Source organism: Heterodontus francisci, chromosome 24, assembly GCF_036365525.1.
Source record: "Heterodontus francisci isolate sHetFra1 chromosome 24, sHetFra1.hap1, whole genome shotgun sequence".
NCBI lineage: Eukaryota > Metazoa > Chordata > Chondrichthyes > Heterodontiformes > Heterodontidae > Heterodontus > Heterodontus francisci.
This window is the reverse complement of record NC_090394.1, coordinates 61,858,678-61,882,421: the sequence shown is the minus strand read 5'-3', so window position 1 is coordinate 61,882,421 and position 23,744 is coordinate 61,858,678. Positions and strand designations below refer to the sequence as shown.

General features: G+C 44.7%; 1 protein-coding gene across 1 annotated transcript in view; it reads left to right on the top strand.

Moving 5' to 3' along the window:
- Positions 1-23,744, top strand: part of clec16a (C-type lectin domain containing 16A) — a 302,517-nt gene that overhangs the window by 117,626 nt on the left and 161,147 nt on the right. Inside the window, exon 16 of the mRNA XM_068056378.1 lies at positions 15,273-15,317. Within this exon, the coding sequence (XP_067912479.1) occupies positions 15,273-15,317 (45 nt within the window). The remainder of the gene's footprint in view (positions 1-15,272; positions 15,318-23,744) is intronic.

Below are 23,744 nucleotides of genomic sequence, written 5' to 3'. Positions count from 1 at the left end.
TTGCGGACAGTGATGAGGATTGTCAGAGGATACAGCAGGATGTAGATCGGTTGGAGACTTGGGCGGAGAAATGGCAGATGGAGTTTAATTCGGACAAATGTGAGGTAATGCATTTTGGAAGGTCTAATGCAGGTGGGAGGTATACAGTAAATGGCAGAACCCTTAGGAGTATTGACAGGCAGAGAGATCTGGGCGTACAGGTCCACAGGTCACTGAAAGTGGCAACGCAGGTGGATAAGGTAGTCAAGAAGGCATACGGCATGCTTGCCTTCATCGGTCGGGGCATAGAGTATAAAAATAGGCAAGTCATGCTGCAGCTGTACAGAACTTTAGTTAGGCCACACTTAGAATATTGCGTGCAATTCTGGTCGCCACACTACCAGAAGGACGTGGAGGCTTTGGAGAGGGTACAGAAGAGGTTTACCAGAATGTTGCCTGGTCTGGAGGGCATTAGCTATGAGGAGAGGTTGGAAAAACTCAAATTATTTTTACTGGAACGACGGAGGTGGAGGGGCGACATGATAGAGGTTTACAAAGTTATGAGCGGCATGGACAGAGTGGATAGTCAGAAGCTTTTTCCCAGGGTGGAAGAATCAGTTACTGGGGGACATAGGTTTAAGGTGAGAGGGACATAGTTTAGAGGGGATGTGTGAGGCAAGTTCTTTACACAGAGGGTGGTGAGTGCCTGGGACTTGCTGCCGGGGGAGGTGGTGGAAGCAGGTATGATAGCGACGTTTAAGAGGCATCTTGACAAATACATGAATAGGATGGGAATAAAGGGATACGGTCCCCTGAAGTGCAGAATGTTTTAGTTTAGGCAGGCATCAAGATCGGCGCAGGCTTGGAGGGCCGAATGGCCTGTTCCTGTGCTGTACTGTTGATCCTTGTTCTTATCTGTTTTTTTTTTTTTTGCTCATTATTTCTAAAACCTTACCCACCACTGATAAACTAATTGGCCGTAGTTGCTAGGAATGCCCTTGCGCCCTTTCTTGATTAAAGGTGTCACATTTGCTACTTTCCAATCCTGTTGCACATCAGCTGTATCCAGGGAGGATTGGATGATTTTGTATGGCAAGCCCTTCCGTTATCTCCATTCCCGCTTCCTTTAGCAACCTCATACTTTCACTCCAGTCATTGATTCCATATGCTTTTAGGTTCTACTTCATAGCCTTTTGTACTATAGCTCTTTCTTTATATCTAGAAAGATTCTGGAACCTAATGTTGCAGATTAACCAACTACCTCTACTGCTTTCATGGCAGTGGAGTAGTGCAGTTGGGAGTCTGCCATATAGAGTTGGGAACCAGCTCAGGCAATCTGACATGCTCTACGATAACTTGTAATTATAAACTTCAACCATATTGTAATGCCTGATCCAGTTTTAGTGCTTGCATGAGCAATGGTAAAAAAACTAAGAGGTCTGTTACGAAAAAGGGCTGACCACTGTGTTTTGTGGTGTTTTATGGCATTTATCTGTAGCATTGCACAAACAAATCTTTAGAAATCCTGTACAGATTTTTGAGTGTCAAAATAAAGAAAATTGGACAGCAAACTTGAAATGTTTTGTTTATGGTACATTGTTTGCAAGATCATAATGAATTAAATGATTGTAGATTTGATTGAAGTTTTGACAATTCATGCTGGTCTTGCACCAAACATTGCATAAATTGTCTTTCTGCAAGTTACGTGAAAATTGCATTGACGAGAAAGAAACCTCTCGTGAGGCTGGTATTAGTTAGCAAACCACTCGCTGGCCTGCATTCTGTGGGCTTAATCTCTCCTCTCTTTGTCTGTCTGTCTTTGGCCCAGCATGAATGATTGCCTTCATTGTTCCAGTGCCACATTCACCATCTGTTAGCATGCCCAACTGGCCATTCAAAAGTGTAAGCGTATCTAGTGAGGATTGGCATTCATATTTGATTGTGTGGAACGTTACAGCTCAAAGTGGACTTCACAGCAGGTGTCAGTGTGTAATCAGAAATTTGAACCTGACTTTGTCTTCTCCTGTCAATGCCAAAGGCACGAGATTCTGTTGGTTCTAGCCCTGGAAATTTTCTACTTCCATCCCAACTGAGATCAGTGTGTTGGAAAATCTAAACTCCATTTTATACTTTTTGGATCATCCAGCAAAATTGGAATATTTTCAAGTTATTTCTTTGTTTCTGTTTGTTTTGTTGCACTTGTACTTCATTTAGCACCTTTTTTCAGTCTTTGGCCCAGAAACCAGGGCTTGGACCTGAGACCAGTTCCATAGCATTTATATCTGATTTGGATGTTTCAAAAATCTTGTTTTCTATTTATTTGTATTCTATTTATGATTTAATTCTGGTTATCTTTCACAAAATAGAAATATACGTAACTTTATGTCTGACTCCCTTCACCTCCTGATCATTTCTTCTATTTCAGAAGGTGTCCTATCCATACTCTGGATAAAAATAATTGGACTGTCTGTTCTTTGATTAGCTTGCAAACAGAATAAAATAGTCTCTGTCTCTTTAAGAATGACACCCATACCCAACTTGCAACGCTCCCTTTTCAATTGTTGTACCTCGTTCTGAGTCATATTCAGACACTTCTCTTATTGCAGTAAGTTTGGCTGTTGATCAGTTTTTTGTAAAATCAAAGTTTTATTGCAAATGTTTGGATAGTTAACAGTATTAGCTTCTTATTTCCAGATTTTTCCTAATTTCCATTTCTTTATTTCTATTAGTTTCATTGTAGTTTTTTTGGCTCACAGACCATCAGATAACTGGTCTCTCATTCCCTGGGTTCATGTCATTTGACGATCACTGTCCTGTCCTCGCAAGTGCCTACTTTTGTTAAATAAACACAGTTGTAACTCTGTTATTGCCAGTACTGTATTGGCATCGGTCAGCCATGGCATAGACGCTGATTTTGGAAGCAAATACGTTATCTTTATCCAAGGCTGCAGCACTGGTTGGTTCAGCTGGCTCTAGTACCTTTTAATCATGAACTGACAAATACTTGCCCCATCTCCTAAGAAGATAAGGGAGTAAGGTACAGAAGAAGGTGAATATGCATTTTAAGGGCTCCAGTGAGCACATTGATCTGATTTGTAGCACACCTGTGTTCCCAACATTGTATGCCTAATCAAATCCTAGAGCAGCTGTGCTATTTTAACAGCATTGGTGAGATTCTATGAATTAATAGGGCAATCTTTTCCGTATTCTGTTTGAGAAATATAACTGAGTAGAGTTTCCACTTTCACTCACTCATTTGCACAATCACGTTATATCTTCCATAAACCAGTGCAACTGAACAGCATTTTAGAATTTTTTTTGTATTAAATATTCCTTGATATACAGTGAAACCTGTTCATCGTGGACACCTTAGGGACTGTGAAACATTTACAGCACAGAAGGAGGCCATTCGGCCCATCGAGTCCATGCCAGCTCTCCATGGAGCTATGTTGTCAGTTCCACTTCCCAGCTCGATCCCCTACATCAACTATACTTTATTTTGCATATGTCCTTATTTTTAAAATGGTCATTGTATGTATGGTGAGCTCTTCAATCCATAGAGGCAGAGAAAATGGAACCATGCAGGCATACAGTCCCAAAGATGGAGCATTTTCTCTGCTGCTGTGGATGCTGGCTAAAGAGCTCTCCCATTCCACCAAAGCCATTTCTTTCACTGACCCGCTTGTTCCATGTTTTAAGTTGGAAAAAGACTCTTGCATTGAAGGCTGTGTATAGTTTCTAATTTGTAAGTGTCCATGATTTCAGAGTGCCTCTTGTATATTTTGCCATACATGTTATTTGGGTTGCTGAAGTTGCCAGTTTTTTTTTTTGCAATTGTCTTTTTGGGATTGTCCATTTATGCAGGTTTTGCTGCATTTGAGTGGTAACTTCATGCAGTTTAATCAATACTGCTGAAAACAGGTTTATTACAAAAAATAAACGTTTTTAGTAAGAGGATGAAGTACACTACCTGTGAGCAGCAGATCTTGGGTAACTGAAACTGTCTTTAAAAAAAGCTTCACTGAACCATTTGCTAGTTTTGTTGATGTCCAGGAGTCGGTGAGTTTTTTTTTTCATACATAAAAGCTTTTAAAAGCCTTGCATCTGTAAACAAAAGCTTCATTTTAAGAATCTGAAGGTCACAAGCAAGTTCAGTTACTCACCGCTATTAATTCAATCAGGGTGTAGACAGGGCCAACTTCAGCGTATTTTGAACCAGCGGCAAAGATTGCGGAAACTTGATTTACACCAGATGTAACTTGCACTTGAAATTCCTTGATCTTTTAAGTGGGTTGGACAATTTTGGGCAAATTGCACTGGAAAAAAACAGTGCAACATGGCACAAACTCTACCCTAATGTTCTTCTCACCAATCAAGTGAGCATGTAGACATGTTGAATTTGGTGGATGTGACTGCATGATGCAGTTTTCCTTGGTTTTGACCTTTTGTGGGCTGCCACAAAGGTTTATTTGGGAAAGCAGCCACATTTAGTAGGAATGAGATTTGTAGGGAGAGAACAATTGAAATTAGAATTCATAGTTCTGATTGAGTACACTTGGCAATTTTTATAACTGTTTGATGACTCAACACAACTTTAATTCATTCATGGGATGTGGGCATTGCTGGCAAGACCAGCATTTATTGTCCATCCCTAATTGCCCTTGAGAAGGTAGTGGTGATCTGCTTTCTTCAGCTGCTGAAGTCAATGTGTGAAGGTACTGCAACAGTGCTGTTAGCTAGGGAGTTCCAGAATTTTGACCCAGAGTCGATGAAAGAACAGCAGTGTATTTCCCAGTCAAGATGGTGTGTGACTTGGAGGGGAACTTGCAGGTGGTGGTGTTCCCATGCTTCAGCTGCCCTTGTCCTTCTGGGTGGTAGAGATCACCGGTTTGGGAGGAACTGTTGAAGAAACCTTGGCGAGTTGCTGCAATGCATGTTGTAGGTGGTACACACTGCAGACACGGTACACTGGTCGTGGAAGGAGTGACTATTTAAGCTGGTGGTTGGGATGCCAATCAAGTGGGTTGCTTTGTCCTGTATGGTGTCCAGTTTCTTGAATGCTTTTGGAGCTGTGCTTAACTGGACCAGTGGAGAGTTTTCCATCACTCTCCTGACTTGTGCCTTGTAGGTGGTAGAAAGCCTTTGGGAAATCAAGAGGTGAGTCACTGCAAAATACCCAGCCTCTGACCTGCCCTTATAGCCACAGTATTTAAATGACTGGTCGAGTTAAGTTTCTGGTCAGTAGTGACCACCACCACTACCGCCCCCCTCGCCCCCAGGATATTGATAGTGGGGTATTCGACAATGGTGATGCAGTTGAATGTCAAGGGGAGATGTTTAGACTTTCTCTTATTGGAGGTGGTCATTGTCTGGAACTTGTGTGGCTCGAATGTTACTTGTGACTTATCAGTCAAATGTAGTCTAGACCTTGCTGCTTGTAGGCATAGACTGCTTGGCTATGAGGAGTTGCAAATGACACTGTCCAATCATCAGTGAACATTCCCACTTCTGACCTTATGATGAAGGGAAAGTCTTTGATGAAGCAGCTGAAGATGGTTGGGCCCAGGACACTACTCTGAGGAACTCCAGGGACCAAGATGATTGGCCTCCAACAAGCACCATTATCTTCCTTTGTGCTAAGTATGACTCATTCCAGTGGAGAGTTCTCCCCCTGATTCCCACTGACTTCAATTTTGCTAGGACTCCTTGGTGCCACGCACTGTCAAATGCTGCCTTGATGTCGAGGGCAGTCAGTCTCATCTCAGCTTTGCGTTCAGTTCTTTGGGCCAAGGCTATAATGAGGTCTGGAGCTGAATGGCTTTGGCAGAACCCAAGCTGAACATTGATGAGCAGGTTATTGGGGTGAATGAGTGCTTAGTAGCACTGTCAACAACACCTTCCATCACTTTGATTGAGAGTAGACTGATGGGGCAGCAATTGGCTGTATTGGATTTGTACTGCTTTTTGTGGACAGGACATATCTGAGCAATTTTCCACTTTGTCAGGTAGATGCTAGCGTTGTAGCTCTACTGGAACAGATTGGCTAGAAATACAGCTAGTTCTGGAGCAGAAGTCTTCAGCGCTACAGCCAGAATGTTGTCAGGTCCCATAGCCTTTACTATATTCAGTGCGCTCAGAATTGTATAAATGTGGATTCACATATTCAGGAAGCATGATGTATGGAATGTTTGTGTTGATTAAACAGCATGTTTTCCATGTTACCTTGGCGATTCAACATTTATTTTCAACATCGTTCAGTAAAATTGATTGAGAGTGATCTCAGGACCACAGGAATAAATAGAGTTTTAAAAAAATGCCATCTGGCTAATATTTCATCTGTTCATAAAAAGCACTGAACAATATCTTGCATTTATATCGCACCTTCAGCAGAGAAACTGTCCCAACGAGGAACAGAGACTTGTCATGGAGGGAGAATTAAGAGAAGTGATCAAAAATTTGGCTAAAAGTAAAGATTTTTTGAAGCTTTCTAAAGTTGAAGGAGAGGTGGCTCACCACCACCTTCTCAAGTGAAATTAGGGTTGGTAATAAATGCTGCCCTAGCCAATAACAACCTGTCAAAGAACAACTGAATGAGAACCCAACTCTGGAGGAAACTGTGACTGCCATCAACCAGATGAAGAAGAACGAAGCTTCCGGAGCTGGTGGAATTCCACTTGAAGCATGGTGGCCCTGCCCTATACACCAAGCTCCATGTGTTTTTCACGGCATGCTGGGAACAGGGCAGGATTCCACAGGATCTTTGTGATGCCGTTGCCACCTTGTACAAAAACAAAGGAGAAAAATCAGACTGCTGCAACTACCGTGGGATCACCCTCCTTTTCTAATGCTGGGAAGATCCTGGTTAGAGTACTTCTGAACAGGCTTGTGCCTACCATTGTGGAAGGAAACCTCCCAGAGAGCTAGTGTGGTTTCAGAGCAAACCGAGGCACCACAGACAATTACAAGAAGAGTGTTGTGAGCAAAACATAGGCCTGTACCCCATTTTCATAGACCTGACCAAGGCATTCGACCCTGTCAGTAGAGACGGACTTTGGAAAATCCTTGAAAAACTTGGATGCCCACCCAGGTTCCTGGCCATTGGTGAAGCAGTTTCATGAAAATCAGTATGGGCAAGTCGAGCAAAACAACAACCTCTTGAGTCTCTTCCGAATCTTCAGTGGCGTGAAGTAGCGAAGTGTGCTGGCCCCAACCTTATTCACCATCTTTTTCAGCATGATGCTGCAGCAGGCAACAGTAGACCTTCAGGAGGGAGTTAACATATGCTTCCGGACTGATGGAGGTCTTTTCAACCTCTGGCATCTTCAAGCACACACAAAGACACAAGAAAAACTCATCCGTGAACTTCTTTTCGTCGTTGACTGTAGCCCTCCTGGCCCACAGTCAGTCAGACCTGCAACCTATAACAACACATTTTTCTGAGACGGCACAACTCTTTGGACTAAAAATCATTTTAAAGAATACTGAAGTCCTGCATCAGCTTGCACCCCAAAAGGAATATAGACCACCAAGCAAAGTCATCGAGGGAACCAAGCTGAATGCCGTCAAGCAGTTTACTTATTTGGGCAGCGTCATCTCGTTTGATGCCACCATGGACAAAGAAGTGGACAATAGCCTCTCAAAAGCAAAAACCATACATTCGGCAGACTCTACAAACAAGTGTGGGACAACCATAGCCTCAGAGCACAGACCAGACTCAAAGTGTATAAAGCCGTAGCCCTCACCACCCTTCTGTATGGTGCCATGTCATGGGTCCTATACTGCCTTCTAGAGCGCTTTCATCAGCACTGCCTCTGCAGCATCTTCAAGATCCATTGGCAGGGCCGCATCACAAACATTGAAGTCCTGGAAACAGTCAATATCACTAGCGAAGAGGCCATCCTCCTGAAAAGCCAACTGCGTTTTTGGGGGTGGGGGGTGGGGGCGGGCGGAGGGGTTCACGTTGCCCAGATGGACGACAGTCGCCTGCCCAAAATCGTGTTGTATGGAGAGCTGACCACGGGTAATGGGAACAGAGGGACCCCCATGCAAATGTTTCAAGGACTCCCTGAAGAAGTTCCTCTCTGTGCCACATCGACCATCGTCAGTGGGAAGCGCAAGCCATAGATCGTGATGCCTGTAGATGCTACATCAGGAGGGCTACAGACACCTTTGAAACTGAGCTAAGAACCAGCATAAAAGAGAAAAGGAGAAGCATAGATCCATTTGTTCACAGCAGCTACTATGCCTTCATTTGCACCCACTGTGGGAGAATCTGCCGCTCATGGATAGGCCTGACTAGCCACCAGTGGGCCTGCAAGTGATGTGTACAACCTTCCCAAAATCGTCATCCGTGAAGAAACGCGAAGACAGAGAGCCTGCGGCCCCCACATCCCATGCACAAATGGAAAAAAAAGTGAAAGGGTTTGAAGAGGGACTGCTTGGAAGTACGGCTGACATAGCTGACGGCTCTGCACCTCTGGCAGGGTGGAATGGATAGAAAGCACGAGTCACAGGACTCGTGCAAGATGGGATACAGAGATACGGTAGGGTGAGACTGTGGCGGATTTGAAGACGAGTATTTAAAATTCAGTGTGTTGAGGGACAGGAAGCCAATGTTGGTCAACGAAGCTGGGAGTAATGGGTAAGGAATTAATGTAGGATAGAATATGGCCAACTGAGTTTTGGACTAATTGGAATTTATGGAGGCTGGAAGAGGGAAAGACAGCATAAAGAATATGCCAGAATTTTTTTCTGGCAGGGGACTGGGAGCCCCATTATCATGCAAAGTCAATTTTAATTTTACAAAATGTGCTCACCATTATATATGGTGAGAAGTCAGATTTTTATCAACAATTTCCATTAGATTAAAAATGCAGCCCTTTATTAATATTCGTTTCACCAATTACAATGTTTCACCTGAGTTATTGACCTACACAATTTTATGTGGGTGGTAAAGTTTATGCTATGAGTTGCTTTCTTTTATGTAGTTATGGCATGAAAATCACTACATCTACTGTTCTTGAAATTAAAGGAAAACATGGCATGCTTAAAAATACATTCAGGAAATAATTCACTATTCAGCTCTGCGAGGACTTCCTAAAGGTCATTCTCCTGACATCATGGCATAGTGTTCCAACCTTGATCGAAGAAACACATAAATGGCGATTCCAATGGTATATCGGTAAATCTCAAAGATGGATGAAAAATACTTAAGTTACATATATGGACTCTTGTTTAGAGCACTTTTTATTTGGCTGTTTCCCAGATTGATGGGCATGCTAAAGCATGATATGTTGTTCCGTGAAACCTCTCAGATAGTATGCTATTCTTTCACCCACAGCTCACTTAAGGTAATCATGTTGATTTGTAGTGTGTTATTGTGTAATTACCCATGGTGAAAATTGAAACTAATAATTACTTCTGTTTTTTTTAAAACTCACATTCTTGCTATTGAGTCATGTCATGAATGTATTCTGAGTGAGCCTCCACACATGAAATAGTCCATTGAACTGGTTTCAGGACTGTAGGTCTGCAGCAGACTTCTGGCCATTGCTGCAGGGTGCATGCACAGAGTGGCTGCTTCTGAACTATTGTATTTTAGTGACAAGGCAATAAAGTGTACAAGTTTTCAGAATCCAGGCTGTGTATGGAAACTGCTCATGGAACTGTGGAGCCAAATTGATCAAGGGGTGGTGTGCTCAATTGTTTGGAGCTGGGGTTGAGATACCTGTTAAAACTAGTAAGTGGGTTGCAAACAATTACTCAGCAAATAAAGCCCCATACATTCAATAACTGAAGCTCCCGCCTACTGCCCCCTCCATCTTCCAACAACCAAATTACGCATTGGTTTCTCACCATACTCCTTGGGTGCATTCTCCTTCAGTCTCTTCCTGTTTTACTCCTCCTCCTCTCTTTCACTTAAAATCCACATTATCCTCGAGCACCACACCATGTCTCCCCCATGATAGTCCCCCCTTCCTTTTCTTCAGTCTCTGCACTGATAACTCCTCATTCTTGGTGAATTCGCCACCTTCCTATGCTACATAAACCTTTCCCTTTGTATAAATTCTCCAACCTACTTTTCATGAGCACCCCTTGACTTTGCCATTTCCTGTGGCTCTGTACACTGACCTGGTCATCTATCGTGGATCCCTAACTACCCTCATTCCTCTACTTCTGTCAACACCACTTTCTTCTGCCTCTGCTCATGGAAAGAATTCGACCCCAAGTTGCTTCCAGCTACATTTTCAAACTGCTGGGCCTTTGGCCTCTAGCTGTGGTCTCTGCTCCCTTACCTTCACCTTTTGATGCCCTTAGCCCCAACAAAACTTTCACACTCTGTCATCCCGATTGTTCCCCCAATATGACCATCACCTTCACTCACTCAAGTCCTATGGGTACAGGCTTGAGTTTATCTGACGCACAACTAGCTTTAGCCCTCGATTACTACATCCTAGAGTGGACCATTTGATGCTATACTGGACTTCATTCTCCCTTGTTAATACACACAACTACTCCCAAATCATCTTGGAGAACAAAAATAAACTTCAGCTTCATTTCTCCACTATCAACTGCCTCCATAAACTTCTATCTCCTGCACTTTGTTCTCCAACAATAAGTATTTGGAGCTTATGAACTCGTTTATCATGAAGTTGAAGTCTGTTCATTCAGTTGCCTCTGCTGCTCACCCCCACCCCACCACCACCACCACCTTTCCCCAGGCATACTGTAAGAATTTTTGTAATCAGTTCCTAATTTCTTTAACAACAATGGCGTTCTTGGCCTGGCCCTTACCTACAAGGTACAAATGCACCAGCAAAATTTACTAACCAATATGCAAAATACTTAACAGAAAGCAGTGAAGATGACATCGAAATATCTTATACCCAGGAGCCTAAAAATCCCAAGTTGTCGACAGCGTAAGTGACTTCAGTTTGTTCCTCAGTTGTCTCTCCGAGTTCCCTCTAAGACTGTGCCAAAGATGGCTCTCTGCTTTCAACTTTATACTTCATTTTGACCAGCTCTCATCCCATATTTGGGTACAGTTCAAATTAACCCTTTCAGTTGGCTAGGTTTAGTGTCACCTGATGTGTAGCTCTCAGTTCCTTGGCATGTACGCTCAAACAAATGTCCAATTCACTTCAACCTCTGCTCCCGGGATCACATAACTTTTGTGAACAAAAGTATCATGTCCTTTTCCAAACAGATCACTTATATGAACCACATTACATCCTCTTATAAACAGTTCATCTTGGTTACATGCGGTTCATACTGATATATCAATTGCTGTTCATGTACAGATCTACATCAATGACAAAATACCTTTGACAAGATATGGGAAAACTCACTGTAAAAGATTTTCCCACAGTTTTTCCCTGGCATCTTGTTTAACATGCAGAATTCAACTAGAACTCGCAAGCCTATATGGAAAAATTATTAAAGCATAACCCAAAAATAAAGAACACCCCAAATTATTTTTTAAAACTCTCAAAATTAATGAAATCATTAAAATCTTACAATACCTTTTCCAGGGCTGCCAACTACCCCTGTCATGGACCTCTGAGTTAATAGATGACTGTGACTTAATGCCTGATAATTGCTGTAGCTGTTACTAGCCTAATTAGATTGGCTTTTAATTATGACTTTCTAATTGAGATAAGACACCTGGGCAACATGGACCAAGGACCCAGACACTTAATGTCTATTCTGCATTCTTTCTTGAGATAGCATTTTAACTTAATACATTTGGTGCCTTTGAGCGTTTGTGTGTGTGTTTGTGTGTTGTTTCATATCAGAAAGGGAGTTTTCCCACAGTTTTTCCCTGACATCCTGTTTAACATGCAGAACTCAACTAGAACACTCAAGCCTATATGGAAAAAATAACACATTACCCAAAAATAAAGAAAACCCAAAGTTAGATTTTTTAAAAACTTGCAAAAATTAATGAAATCATTAAAATCTTACAATATGTCTTCGAGAACTGCCAACTACCCCTATCATGGATCTCCATCTCCTTCCCTATCCCCAACACCTACCTTATTCCAGCAATCATTTCCTTAGATCCCCAACAGCAATCGGCTCCCAACCCTCTCACCAGCTTCAATTTCATTGAACATTAAAATTCACCAGGCCTAGTTTCCTTCAGAGCTTTTGGGTACTGTGCCCGCATCAGACCTCCTACGCACCAGTCCTGCCCTTCCCTCTTTGTTTATAATCTGAACACATAGGATCAAGTAAATGACTATGTCGATCAGCACTTATTTTGTAGTGAATGGAGAGGTTTTTGTTAGATTAACGTGATTACCCCAAGAGATTTTAACTTTGAGCTGAAAGGCATCATTGCCCAAAGATTTATATTTTGGTGACTTGGAGTCAGTTCAACAATGCTGGTCTTGTGTCCCCAAGGCAATTGAAAACAAGTTAGCTTAACGATTCTAGATTCACTGTACCCACAATTATATTGTGCCAGAACTTCTATGCCATTTACTATAGTGATTCCATATTAGTTTTTTTTAATTAGGACTTGATTGACATAATTCTACAGTTAAAAGCAGGGCGCTCAACTGATCGGAGTCATGTCGCAAAGCTTAAGCCATTTTCTATCCTAAATTCAAATGATCTTACTAAGGTGTAATGACAGACATCGTCATTACAGCACAGAAGGGGACCATTCGGCCCATCAAGTCCATGTCAGCGCTCTCTAGAGCAATCTAGTCAGTCCCATTCCCCTCCTGTATCCCCGTCACCCTGCACATTTGTTCCCCTCAAGCACCTATCCAATTTCCTTTTGAAATCACTGATCGTCTCCTCTTCCACCACCCTGATAGGCACCGAGTTCCATGTCATTAGCACTCGCTGCATAAGAAAAGTTCTTCATCTCACCCCCTTGTAACTCTTCCCAAAACCTTAAATCTGTGTCCCCTAGTCCTTGTACCACAGGCACAGCTATTCTTAGTCTGCCTAATATAAACCTGTATTAATCTTGTACACCTCTATCCAATCTCTCCAACTTTTTGTTCCAAGGAGAACAACCCCAGCTTCTCCACCCAGCCTTGTAGCTAAAATCTCTCATCCCTGGAACCATTCTGGTACATCTCCTCTACACCCTCAAGAACTCTCACTTGATTCCTAAAGTATGGTGACCAGAACTGGACCCAATACTCCTGTTGTGGCCTAACCTGGGTTTTATACAGGTTTAGCATAATGTCCCTGCTTTTTTACTCATACCTCTATTTATGAAGCCCAAGATCCCATATCCTTCGCTAACTACTCTCTTGATGTGTCCTACCATCTTCAAAGATTTGTGCACATAAACCTCCAGGTCCCTGTACGCTCTTCAGAACTGTACCATTTAGTCTATATTGCCTTTCTGTAACCCTTCTGCCAAAATGCATTACCTCACTCTATTAAATTCCACCTGATGTTTGTCTGCCCATTCTGCTAGCATGTCTATGTCCTCTTGCAGTCTTTTGGTATCATCCTCATTGTCTGCCACATTCTGAGTTTGGTGTCCTCAGCAAATTTTGAAATTTTACTTTGTATTCCAATATCCAAGTCATTTTCTATATACAATATATATTCAAAAAAAAAAGTACTCCTATGACTGAACCTTGGGAGAGCACCACTGTCTATCATCCTCCAGTCTGACAACAACCACGACTTGCTGTCTTCTGTCCTTAAGCCAATTTTTAAAATCTGATCTGACAATGATCTTCATATTCCATGAGACTCAACTTTGTTAACCAGCCTTTTATGTGGTACTTTGTCGAGCACTTTCTTAAAATCCATATAGACAATATCCATCGTATTCCCTTCATCAACCTTTTCTGTTACTTCATCAACAATTCAATTAGATTAGTCAAGCACAATCTGCCTTTTATAAACACGTGCTGGCCCTCCTTAATTAAGTCAAACCTCTCCAAATGCCTGTTGATTTTCCCCCCAATTATTGCATCTAAAACCTAACCCACCACTGATGTTAAACTGCCTGGCCTGTAGTTACTAGGAATATCCTTACACCCTTTCATGAATAAGGGTATTGCATTTGCCTCTCACCAGCCCTCTGGCACCTCCCCGTATCTGGGGAAGATTGGAAGATTATGGCAAACCCTTCCACTATCTCCATTCCCACTTCCTTTAGCAACCTTAGATGCAAGCCATCTGGACCAGTTGACTTATCCACTCTCAGTACAGCTAGCCTTTCCAGTTCATCCATCCGATTAATTTTCACCTTATCCATTACCTCTACCATCTCTGCTTCTACTGATACTTTGTCAGCATCCTCTTCCTTAACGAATACTTTGTATCAGTGTTTACTAAGTACTCGAACCTTTTAGTAATTCTAGTAATTACAAGTTTTAACTAGCCTCCTGATTAACTTAACTGTGCAACTGTCACTAGCAGGCATCTTGTTTACCACTAACGCTGTGAAAGAAATTTAAACTTAAAGTTAAATGCTAAGTGAACAACTTAAGTAAATTTGAGAAAATGATCCACTGTTAAAATTCCCTCACTCACCAAATTCCCCAAGTTTATTACTCTTTAGAAGCAATACCCTGTCGAACTGAACCTCATGCTACTTACGCAGCTCTATTTGTGTGCTTTATTTTTTTTCTTTACATATATAGAATGCACAATATGATTGGACATTGCTAACCTTTCAAGCTTGTTCATTGCTAAGTATTTTCTCAGTAATGACATTAGCTAATCTGAGTAGATATGTCACTTGGATTGCCAGTTGCTTAGGTCATGAAATCCAAGTTTGAGTATCAGTCTATATAGAGCTATGCTTTCTAATAGTAAGTCTGTAATTTATTGTTAGAGGCCAAGATATAAATGCATATAGCCAATCTCCTGTGGCATGTCATTTTTGTTTTAATACGTAATCTGCAAAACTTTTGCGGTGAAATTAGCAACTTTATTATTAAATCTCTCTCATGCCATCCCCATCCCATTCCAATCATCCCCATCCCAACTCCCATCTTCCCATGCCATCCCATACCTTCCATGCATGTTGCTGTGTTCTTTCTTAACCCCCCCCCCCCCCACCAATACCATTTACCCTCCATCCCTCCAGCTGGGGTAACTTTGCTGCTGACCTGCTACCAACAACAGCAGAAGACCATAAAGCCATAGATTTATTTTCCTTTTGATTTTAATATTTGCCTGATTTTAGTTATATATTGGTTGTCACCCAATTTGTACTTGATCCCTGTATCCATTAATTCGATTATATTTGCATTCATTGATCTATTATCTTTGTTGCTCTATCAGTTTTTTTTTCTGTTCTACAGGGTGCAAGGGAAGAAAGTGTCCACTTATTGCGGCGTTTCTATAAGGTAAGGTTGAGATGGTAAATCTCATGTTATAATTCAATGGAATTTACATGTATTTTGCGAGTTGGTGTTCGTGCAATGTATTTAAATAATTTAGAACTCTGAAGCGTGCCTCAAAAACAAGTCATGTTCTTAATCAAGAAAACTGAAAATGTGGAAAAGTCAAAATCTCCCTGCTGTATAGGGGGAGATGATCTTCAATATTTTTCTAAAGGCACTTAATTTTAAAATTGATTGGACTTGACAATGCTAATGCAATTTTGCAGCAAGAGTGGAATTTTAAGAAATATAATCAAGATCGGTGCAGGCTTGGAGGGCCGAATGGCCTGTTCCAGTGCTGTACTGTTCTTTGTTCTTTGTATAAACTGAGCTAATAATGGTTTAAAGATTGAAAATGTGTCTTTTTAATAGTTATTTTATCATCTATTGGGATGTGATTCTGACATTTCTCTTAAACAATACAAATAAGCCAAGAAAAGGCAGTATTATGTTCAAAAACCACTCAGAAAAAAAATTGGTCCATTTTCATTCACCATAGAAGAAAATTGCATTTGGATAGCAGGCTCCTATCTGCAGTGCTTGTGTTGGAAAAGCATAGAAGAGTGAAAGTCAAAGATGAAGAAAATTTTATGCAGTCAAAACTGTGACGAGCGTAATGTGCAGGACATTTTGTTAAACCAGAGATGGGAAGAGAAAAGTGGCCATAAAATTTGTAATTGGTACTGTGTAATGGGAAAAAACCTTCAAGGAAATCTCGGAAGTGTCTGTTGCTTTGATAACTTAACTTAACAGCATGGAGAAAGTCATTGTATCGTATCTTTACCCTTTGGCAAAATTCCCATTCTAAGAAGAAACATTTTTATTATTGTTTGTAATTATTGGTTGGTTGCGGACAAATCTCTCATGCTTTCTCAATCTCAATTTTTTTCTGTCTCCCCCTGACCTTTTTATTTGCCTTACACTATGTTTCCTCCTTCATTTTATCTTTGTCCTCTCCCTCTGCCCCTCACACACTCTCTCTCTCTCTCTCTACCCCCTCTCTCGACCCCCTCTCTCGACCCCCTCTCTCGACCCCCTCTCTCGACCCCCTCTCTCGACCCCCTCTCTCGACCCCCTCTCTCGACCCCCTCTCTCGACCCCCTCTCTCGACCCCCTCTCTCGACCCCCTCTCTCGACCCCCTCTCTCGACCCCCTCTCTCGACCCCCTCTCTCGACCCCCTCTCTCGACCCCCTCTCTCGACCCCCTCTCTCGACCCCCTCTCTCGACCCCCTCTCTCGACCCCCTCTCTCGACCCCCTCTCTCGACCCCCTCTCTCGACCCCCTCTCTCGACCCCCTCTCTCGACCCCCTCTCTCGACCCCCTCTCTCGACCCCCTCTCTCGACCCCCTCTCTCGACCCCCTCTCTCGACCCCCTCTCTCGACCCCCTCTCTCGACCCCCTCTCTCGACCCCCTCTCTCGACCCCCTCTCTCGACCCCCTCTCTCGACCCCCTCTCTCGACCCCCTCTCTCGACCCCCTCTCTCGACCCCCTCTCTCGACCCCCTCTCTCGACCCCCTCTCTCGACCCCCTCTCTCGACCCCCTCTCTCGACCCCCTCTCTCGACCCCCTCTCTCGACCCCCTCTCTCGACCCCCTCTCTCGACCCCCTCTCTCGACCCCCTCTCTCGACCCCCTCTCTCGACCCCCTCTCTCGACCCCCTCTCTCGACCCCCTCTCTCGACCCCCTCTCTCGACCCCCTCTCTCGACCCCCTCTCTCGACCCCCTCTCTCGACCCCCTCTCTCGACCCCCTCTCTCGACCCCCTCTCTCGACCCCCTCTCTCGACCCCCTCTCTCGACCCCCTCTCTCGACCCCCTCTCTCGACCCCCTCTCTCGACCCCCTCTCTCGACCCCCTCTCTCGACCCCCTCTCTCGACCCCCTCTCTCGACCCCCTCTCTCGACCCCCTCTCTCGACCCCCTCTCTCGACCCCCTCTCTCGACCCCCTCTCTCGACCCCCTCTCTCGACCCCCTCTCTCGACCCCCTCTCTCGACCCCCTCTCTCGACCCCCTCTCTCGACCCCCTCTCTCGACCCCCTCTCTCGACCCCCTCTCTCGACCCCCTCTCTCGACCCCCTCTCTCGACCCCCTCTCTCGACCCCCTCTCTCGACCCCCTCTCTCGACCCCCTCTCTCGACCCCCTCTCTCGACCCCCTCTCTCGACCCCCTCTCTCGACCCCCTCTCTCGACCCCCTCTCTCGACCCCCTCTCTCGACCCCCTCTCTCGACCCCCTCTCTCGACCCCCTCTCTCGACCCCCTCTCTCGACCCCCTCTCTCGACCCCCTCTCTCGACCCCCTCTCTCGACCCCCTCTCTCGACCCCCTCTCTCGACCCCCTCTCTCGACCCCCTCTCTCGACCCCCTCTCTCGACCCCCTCTCTCGACCCCCTCTCTCGACCCCCTCTCTCGACCCCCTCTCTCGACCCCCTCTCTCGACCCCCTCTCTCGACCCCCTCTCTCGACCCCCTCTCTCGACCCCCTCTCTCGACCCCCTCTCTCGACCCCCTCTCTCGACCCCCTCTCTCGACCCCCTCTCTCGACCCCCTCTCTCGACCCCCTCTCTCGACCCCCTCTCTCGACCCCCTCTCTCGACCCCCTCTCTCGACCCCCTCTCTCGACCCCCTCTCTCGACCCCCTCTCTCGACCCCCTCTCTCGACCCCCTCTCTCGACCCCCTCTCTCGACCCCCTCTCTCGACCCCCTCTCTCGACCCCCTCTCTCGACCCCCTCTCTCGACCCCCTCTCTCGACCCCCTCTCTCGACCCCCTCTCTCGACCCCCTCTCTCGACCCCCTCTCTCGACCCCCTCTCTCGACCCCCTCTCTCGACCCCCTCTCTCGACCCCCTCTCTCGACCCCCTCTCTCGACCCCCTCTCTCGACCCCCTCTCTCGACCCCCTCTCTCGACCCCCTCTCTCGACCCCCTCTCTCGACCCCCTCTCTCGACCCCCTCTCTCGACCCCCTCTCTCGACCCCCTCTCTCGACCCCCTCTCTCGACCCCCTCTCTCGACCCCCTCTCTCGACCCCCTCTCTCGACCCCCTCTCTCGACCCCCTCTCTCGACCCCCTCTCTCGACCCCCTCTCTCGACCCCCTCTCTCGACCCCCTCTCTCGACCCCCTCTCTCGACCCCCTCTCTCGACCCCCTCTCTCGACCCCCTCTCTCGACCCCCTCTCTCGACCCCCTCTCTCGACCCCCTCTCTCGACCCCCTCTCTCGACCCCCTCTCTCGACCCCCTCTCTCGACCCCCTCTCTCGACCCCCTCTCTCGACCCCCTCTCTCGACCCCCTCTCTCGACCCCCTCTCTCGACCCCCTCTCTCGACCCCCTCTCTCGACCCCCTCTCTCGACCCCCTCTCTCGACCCCCTCTCTCGACCCCCTCTCTCGACCCCCTCTCTCGACCCCCTCTCTCGACCCCCTCTCTCGACCCCCTCTCTCGACCCCCTCTCTCGACCCCCTCTCTCGACCCCCTCTCTCGACCCCCTCTCTCGACCCCCTCTCTCGACCCCCTCTCTCGACCCCCTCTCTCGACCCCCTCTCTCGACCCCCTCTCTCGACCCCCTCTCTCGACCCCCTCTCTCGACCCCCTCTCTCGACCCCCTCTCTCGACCCCCTCTCTCGACCCCCTCTCTCGACCCCCTCTCTCGACCCCCTCTCTCGACCCCCTCTCTCGACCCCCTCTCTCGACCCCCTCTCTCGACCCCCTCTCTCGACCCCCTCTCTCGACCCCCTCTCTCGACCCCCTCTCTCGACCCCCTCTCTCGACCCCCTCTCTCGACCCCCTCTCTCGACCCCCTCTCTCGACCCCCTCTCTCGACCCCCTCTCTCGACCCCCTCTCTCGACCCCCTCTCTCGACCCCCTCTCTCGACCCCCTCTCTCGACCCCCTCTCTCGACCCCCTCTCTCGACCCCCTCTCTCGACCCCCTCTCTCGACCCCCTCTCTCGACCCCCTCTCCCGACCCCCTCTCTCGCTAACCCCGCCCCGACCCACTGGAGACTTTGGTGTCTTGATGCCTGCAGAAATTACCTTGCCTATTCCTGAGTATTAAGGAGAGAGTAAAGTGAGAGAACAGTGTGCATGCAAATTCAAAGTCATAAGCAATGAAGTTGAACATGGTGAAAGAGATAAATGAGAATCCCATCGGAGACGAGAGCAGAACTTCTTCAATGTGGGTTGTTCCTGGGAGAGACGCGGTAATGAAATAAACATCAAAACTAAAGCAAAATAATGCAGGTGCTAGAAAGCTGTACAGGGCAAGCAGGTGGTTCACACCACTGTGATCTACCAGCCTTTCATCTGCCCCACTACTGAGCCAAGGGAGGCCTCCTAATTTAGCCAGATTTTCCATTTTTCCCCCCTCCTCTGCTATTCTGCTGTAACTATTTTTATCTCCTCTGGATCTATCTCTTGTTGCTATATGTCTCATTAGCCAACTCATTTTGCCTTTCACCGTCATCTCTTTTGTCATTTTAACACTCCTGCCCTCCACCCTATCACAGACTTTTGTTCTTTCCCTACCCATTTGCTCTTGCTTAAAAATTGCTCGTTTCAGATCTTCCAGTTCTTCTGATAGGTCGTTGACCTGAAAGTTAGTCTGTTCCTCCTTCCACAAATGCGCCTGACCTGTGTGTTTCCTGTATTCTGTTAATTATGTCAATTTTTCATTGTGCATATTGCTTAAAGCAAACTGTGCTGCTTGACCAAGTAATGCCTATTTTATTTTTTCACTTTCATATGCAAACATTTTAACTGCTTTCTGCATGACAAATTTCATAAATTCATTTTGCTAGTTTACTTTTTTTATTGGGTTTGGATGATTTTGTGAGCATTTCTTTACTTGTCTAGCCTGTGGTTTGCACCCAATTCTAAATATATTCTGCAAAAATGACGAGCTTTTTATTCAGAGTCCTAGATATTTGGTTATTTAAAAAAAGACTAATTGAGAAGTTTTATTGTAGTACCTTGATTTGATTACTTTATTAAGTAGGCTGACCAAAATGGAATGTGACTTCCACTAATCTTTCTTCATATAATTTTTGCTTTTTCTGGGGCAGGTTTTGCAACATCTTGAGTCATTCTCCAAGAACTGTCACAATATGAGCTGAATGTTCCAGCATTTTCTTTCAGATTTCCTGCATCCACAGTATTTTGCTTTTGTGTCACAATATGACTTTGTTCTCATTCCATAAATATACTTGTTGCTTTCAAAGGCCAACTGATAAAGCAGCTCAATCCTACTTGTAAGTAGAAAGGACTTTGTGAATAATTTTTCAGGTTTTGAGTTTAAAGCATGCCCTACTTCCACATATAACTAAGCTGCTTCATCAGTTGGTTTTAGAAAACATGGAAAAGTACATTGGTGTAATTGGTGCAGTAAGGAATCAATTTTTGATAGTTGGTTGATTTCCCTCCTCTTTCCTACATATAATTGTTTTCACCCAAATTCTTTGCATTTTCTCTTCTGAAGGTGTTGCATTCTGATACATTTGTGTTAGCAGCCCACCACTACCTTACTCAAATGTCCATTCTTGAATGAGCTCTGTGAATGTTCGTGGACTACTTTATTTTTGAGTGCCACACGAGTTCAGTTGGGACCAAATTGGGGGGAAGCTTCTGGGGCGATCAGCAATCCAGTCAATCAGAGGAACAAAGTAGTTTTTCATGGAACTGTATAAGAATGAAAGGTGATGCTTAGCAGGTTACTCTAGTGCCATTATTGTTTACTTTGTGCATAAGTGATTTGAAAGTGATGACAGAAAAAACTTTGCTGATTGGTTGCAAGTGGTTTAAGAGAGGAATCTAGATAATAGGGGCATTGGACTGACGAAGCAAATATTGTTTAATGTGGGCAAATGTTTAATGTAGAGAAATGCAAGGTTGAGGAGCCTTAGCAAGGGAATTAAAGACCAACTTGCATTTATATAGTGGTTTTCACAACCTCAATGTCTCAATGTGGGCTAAAGCCAGTGAAGTACTTTTTAAGTCTGGTCACTGTTGTAATTGTCATTTTGTCGGCACAGACTCGGTGAGCTGAAAGGCCTGTTTCAGTGCTGTATCTCTAAATAAATAATTGAGTGTTGGGAATTTAAAGTGTTAGTAAACTACAGTATTGATCGCTCTGGTTTGGCATACCTGTAGACAGTTGTAGTCACCATACTGCATTAGTGATAACTGGCTATGAAAAACTTAGAAGGATGCTGCTAAAATGATGGGAAGATAAGGCACCTGAATTATTTTTAACCAGTGTAAGGAAGCTGGAAATACTTCCACTGGAGAAAATGTTGTGGAAGTGAGGGGAGGGAGTGTAGACTGGGGAAAATGGGAGAGGGGTATGGCAATAGAAAGGGAGAATTTATCAAGATTCTATGGATACAAAGAAGCTGAACCCTAATAAATTGATTAAAAGAAAAACTGACTTGAATTTATTTAGTGCCTTCTGTGACCACAGCACAAGCACTTTTCAGCCAATGTAGAAGTTTTGAAACATAGTCACTGTTGTAATGTAGGAAACACAACAGCCAATTTGTACACAGGAAATTCCCACAAACTGCAATGTGATGAGGACTAGATAATCTGTTTTTGTGATGTTGACTGAGGGGTAAACATTGACCAGGGATAACTCCCATGCTCATCTTCGAAATAGTGCCATGGGACCTTTTTTGTCCAGCTGAAAGGGCAGATGAGGCCTTGGGTTAAAGTCTCATCTGAGCACCTTTGACAGTGCAGCATTCCCCCAGTATGTACTGGAGTGTCACTCTAGATTTTAGTGCTCAAGGCCTGTAGTGGGCCTTGAACCCACAATCTTCTAATTCAGAGGCAAGAGTACTACCAACTGAGCTATGGCTGACAACTTAGCATAGTTAGAATAATCACAAGATGTTAACAGGGGCAAGTAAATCCAGTTTAAAAAGTGGTGGTGAATGTGTGAAAGACATAATGGTTGTGGATAACATCAAAAGCTTCAAGAGACAACTAGTTATTTTGTGGCAAAAGATGCAGTTAAAGCAAGTATGAGAAGGTGGAATGATTTTTTTTGAATTTGGGGTCCGTTAGATGGACTACAGTGGCCATTTCCAGTTTTATTCCCCATGACCATGGTTGACATCTAAGCCACACAATTGAGCTAATTATGTCCTCATCTGAAGCCCTCAAGGGCATATTTCTGGAAGGGATTGTTGCCTGGTGATCCTTATCATTGGTTTTTTTTTTCTTCCCTAATCCAGAAATGCTAAAATTAATTTTAGTACCTTTCCTCTGGTAGTACTCTTGGCTCTGAGTCAGAAGGTTGTATGTTCAAGTCCCACTTGAGACAGTTGGATGCAATATATAGGATTAACACTTCAGTGTTGTGGAAATGCTGCACTGTTGCAGCTTGCGTCTTTGGGTGAGATAGTAAGCTTCAGGTGGATGTAAAAGATCCAGTGGCACTATTTGAAGAACAGAAAGGTCTATTGGTGACCTGGCTGACTTTTTTCAGGTATTGGTTAAAGAATAAATATGAAAGCAAAATACTGTGTGCAGATGCTGGAAATTCTCAGCAGGTCTGACAGCATCTGTGGAGAGAGAAACAGAGTAACGTTTCTGCTCAATGACTTTGCATCAGAACATTTTTAGTGCTTGGCAGTTTTACTTCAATAATTATTCCATTCCTGAAATTAAAGCTCTGATGTACTTCAGATTTAAAGTGGTAAATTTCACAAAAGGAGGAAAAGCCAGGTACAGAATTAGATTTGTTTTGCAGTGTGAACTTGAAATTAGAACAGATAGCACTTCAGTGGTGAAAGGCCATTCACAGAGTATTTGTGCCCAGACTTGTGATTCAACCTGCAATATATGTAGCAGTCACCACAGACATTCCGACATTCCAGAACTTTAGTCATGTCTGTCTATGGTGTGTGGCAAATTTTATTTTCTCTTGGACTGAAGCATTTCTGAGCCTATTGGAACAGGCAGTATGCACAGATTTGATCAGCACTGCAAACAAGACTCTAATATTTGACCAATAAAGTCATGAGGGACGCGGGGTGGGTGGCGAAGGGGTGGGGTGGGGGGGGGAAGAAAAGTGTTCAACCAGAGCAGATAATGAGATTCATTTGTTTATAGTTGCATAAACTTTGTACTACTTCAATTTGATAACCGTGTCAAAGTATTTGTAGCCAAGATTGTCCAAGAGCGTTCTGAGGAAAGCAACAAGGATAAGTCCGATTCAAATGCTAAGTTAGAATTGGAAGAAAGAAGAGAACATTATCTAGGCCGCTCCATCCCGCAGCTCCTGACTGCTCACTACTCCATCCCACCGTTCTCTCCCGTGCCCATCTGCTCGCTGTTCGCTCCTGCCGCTCGCTCGCTGCCCGGAGAAGTGGTGGGTTGGAGTGAGGAGGGTGAAGTGGCG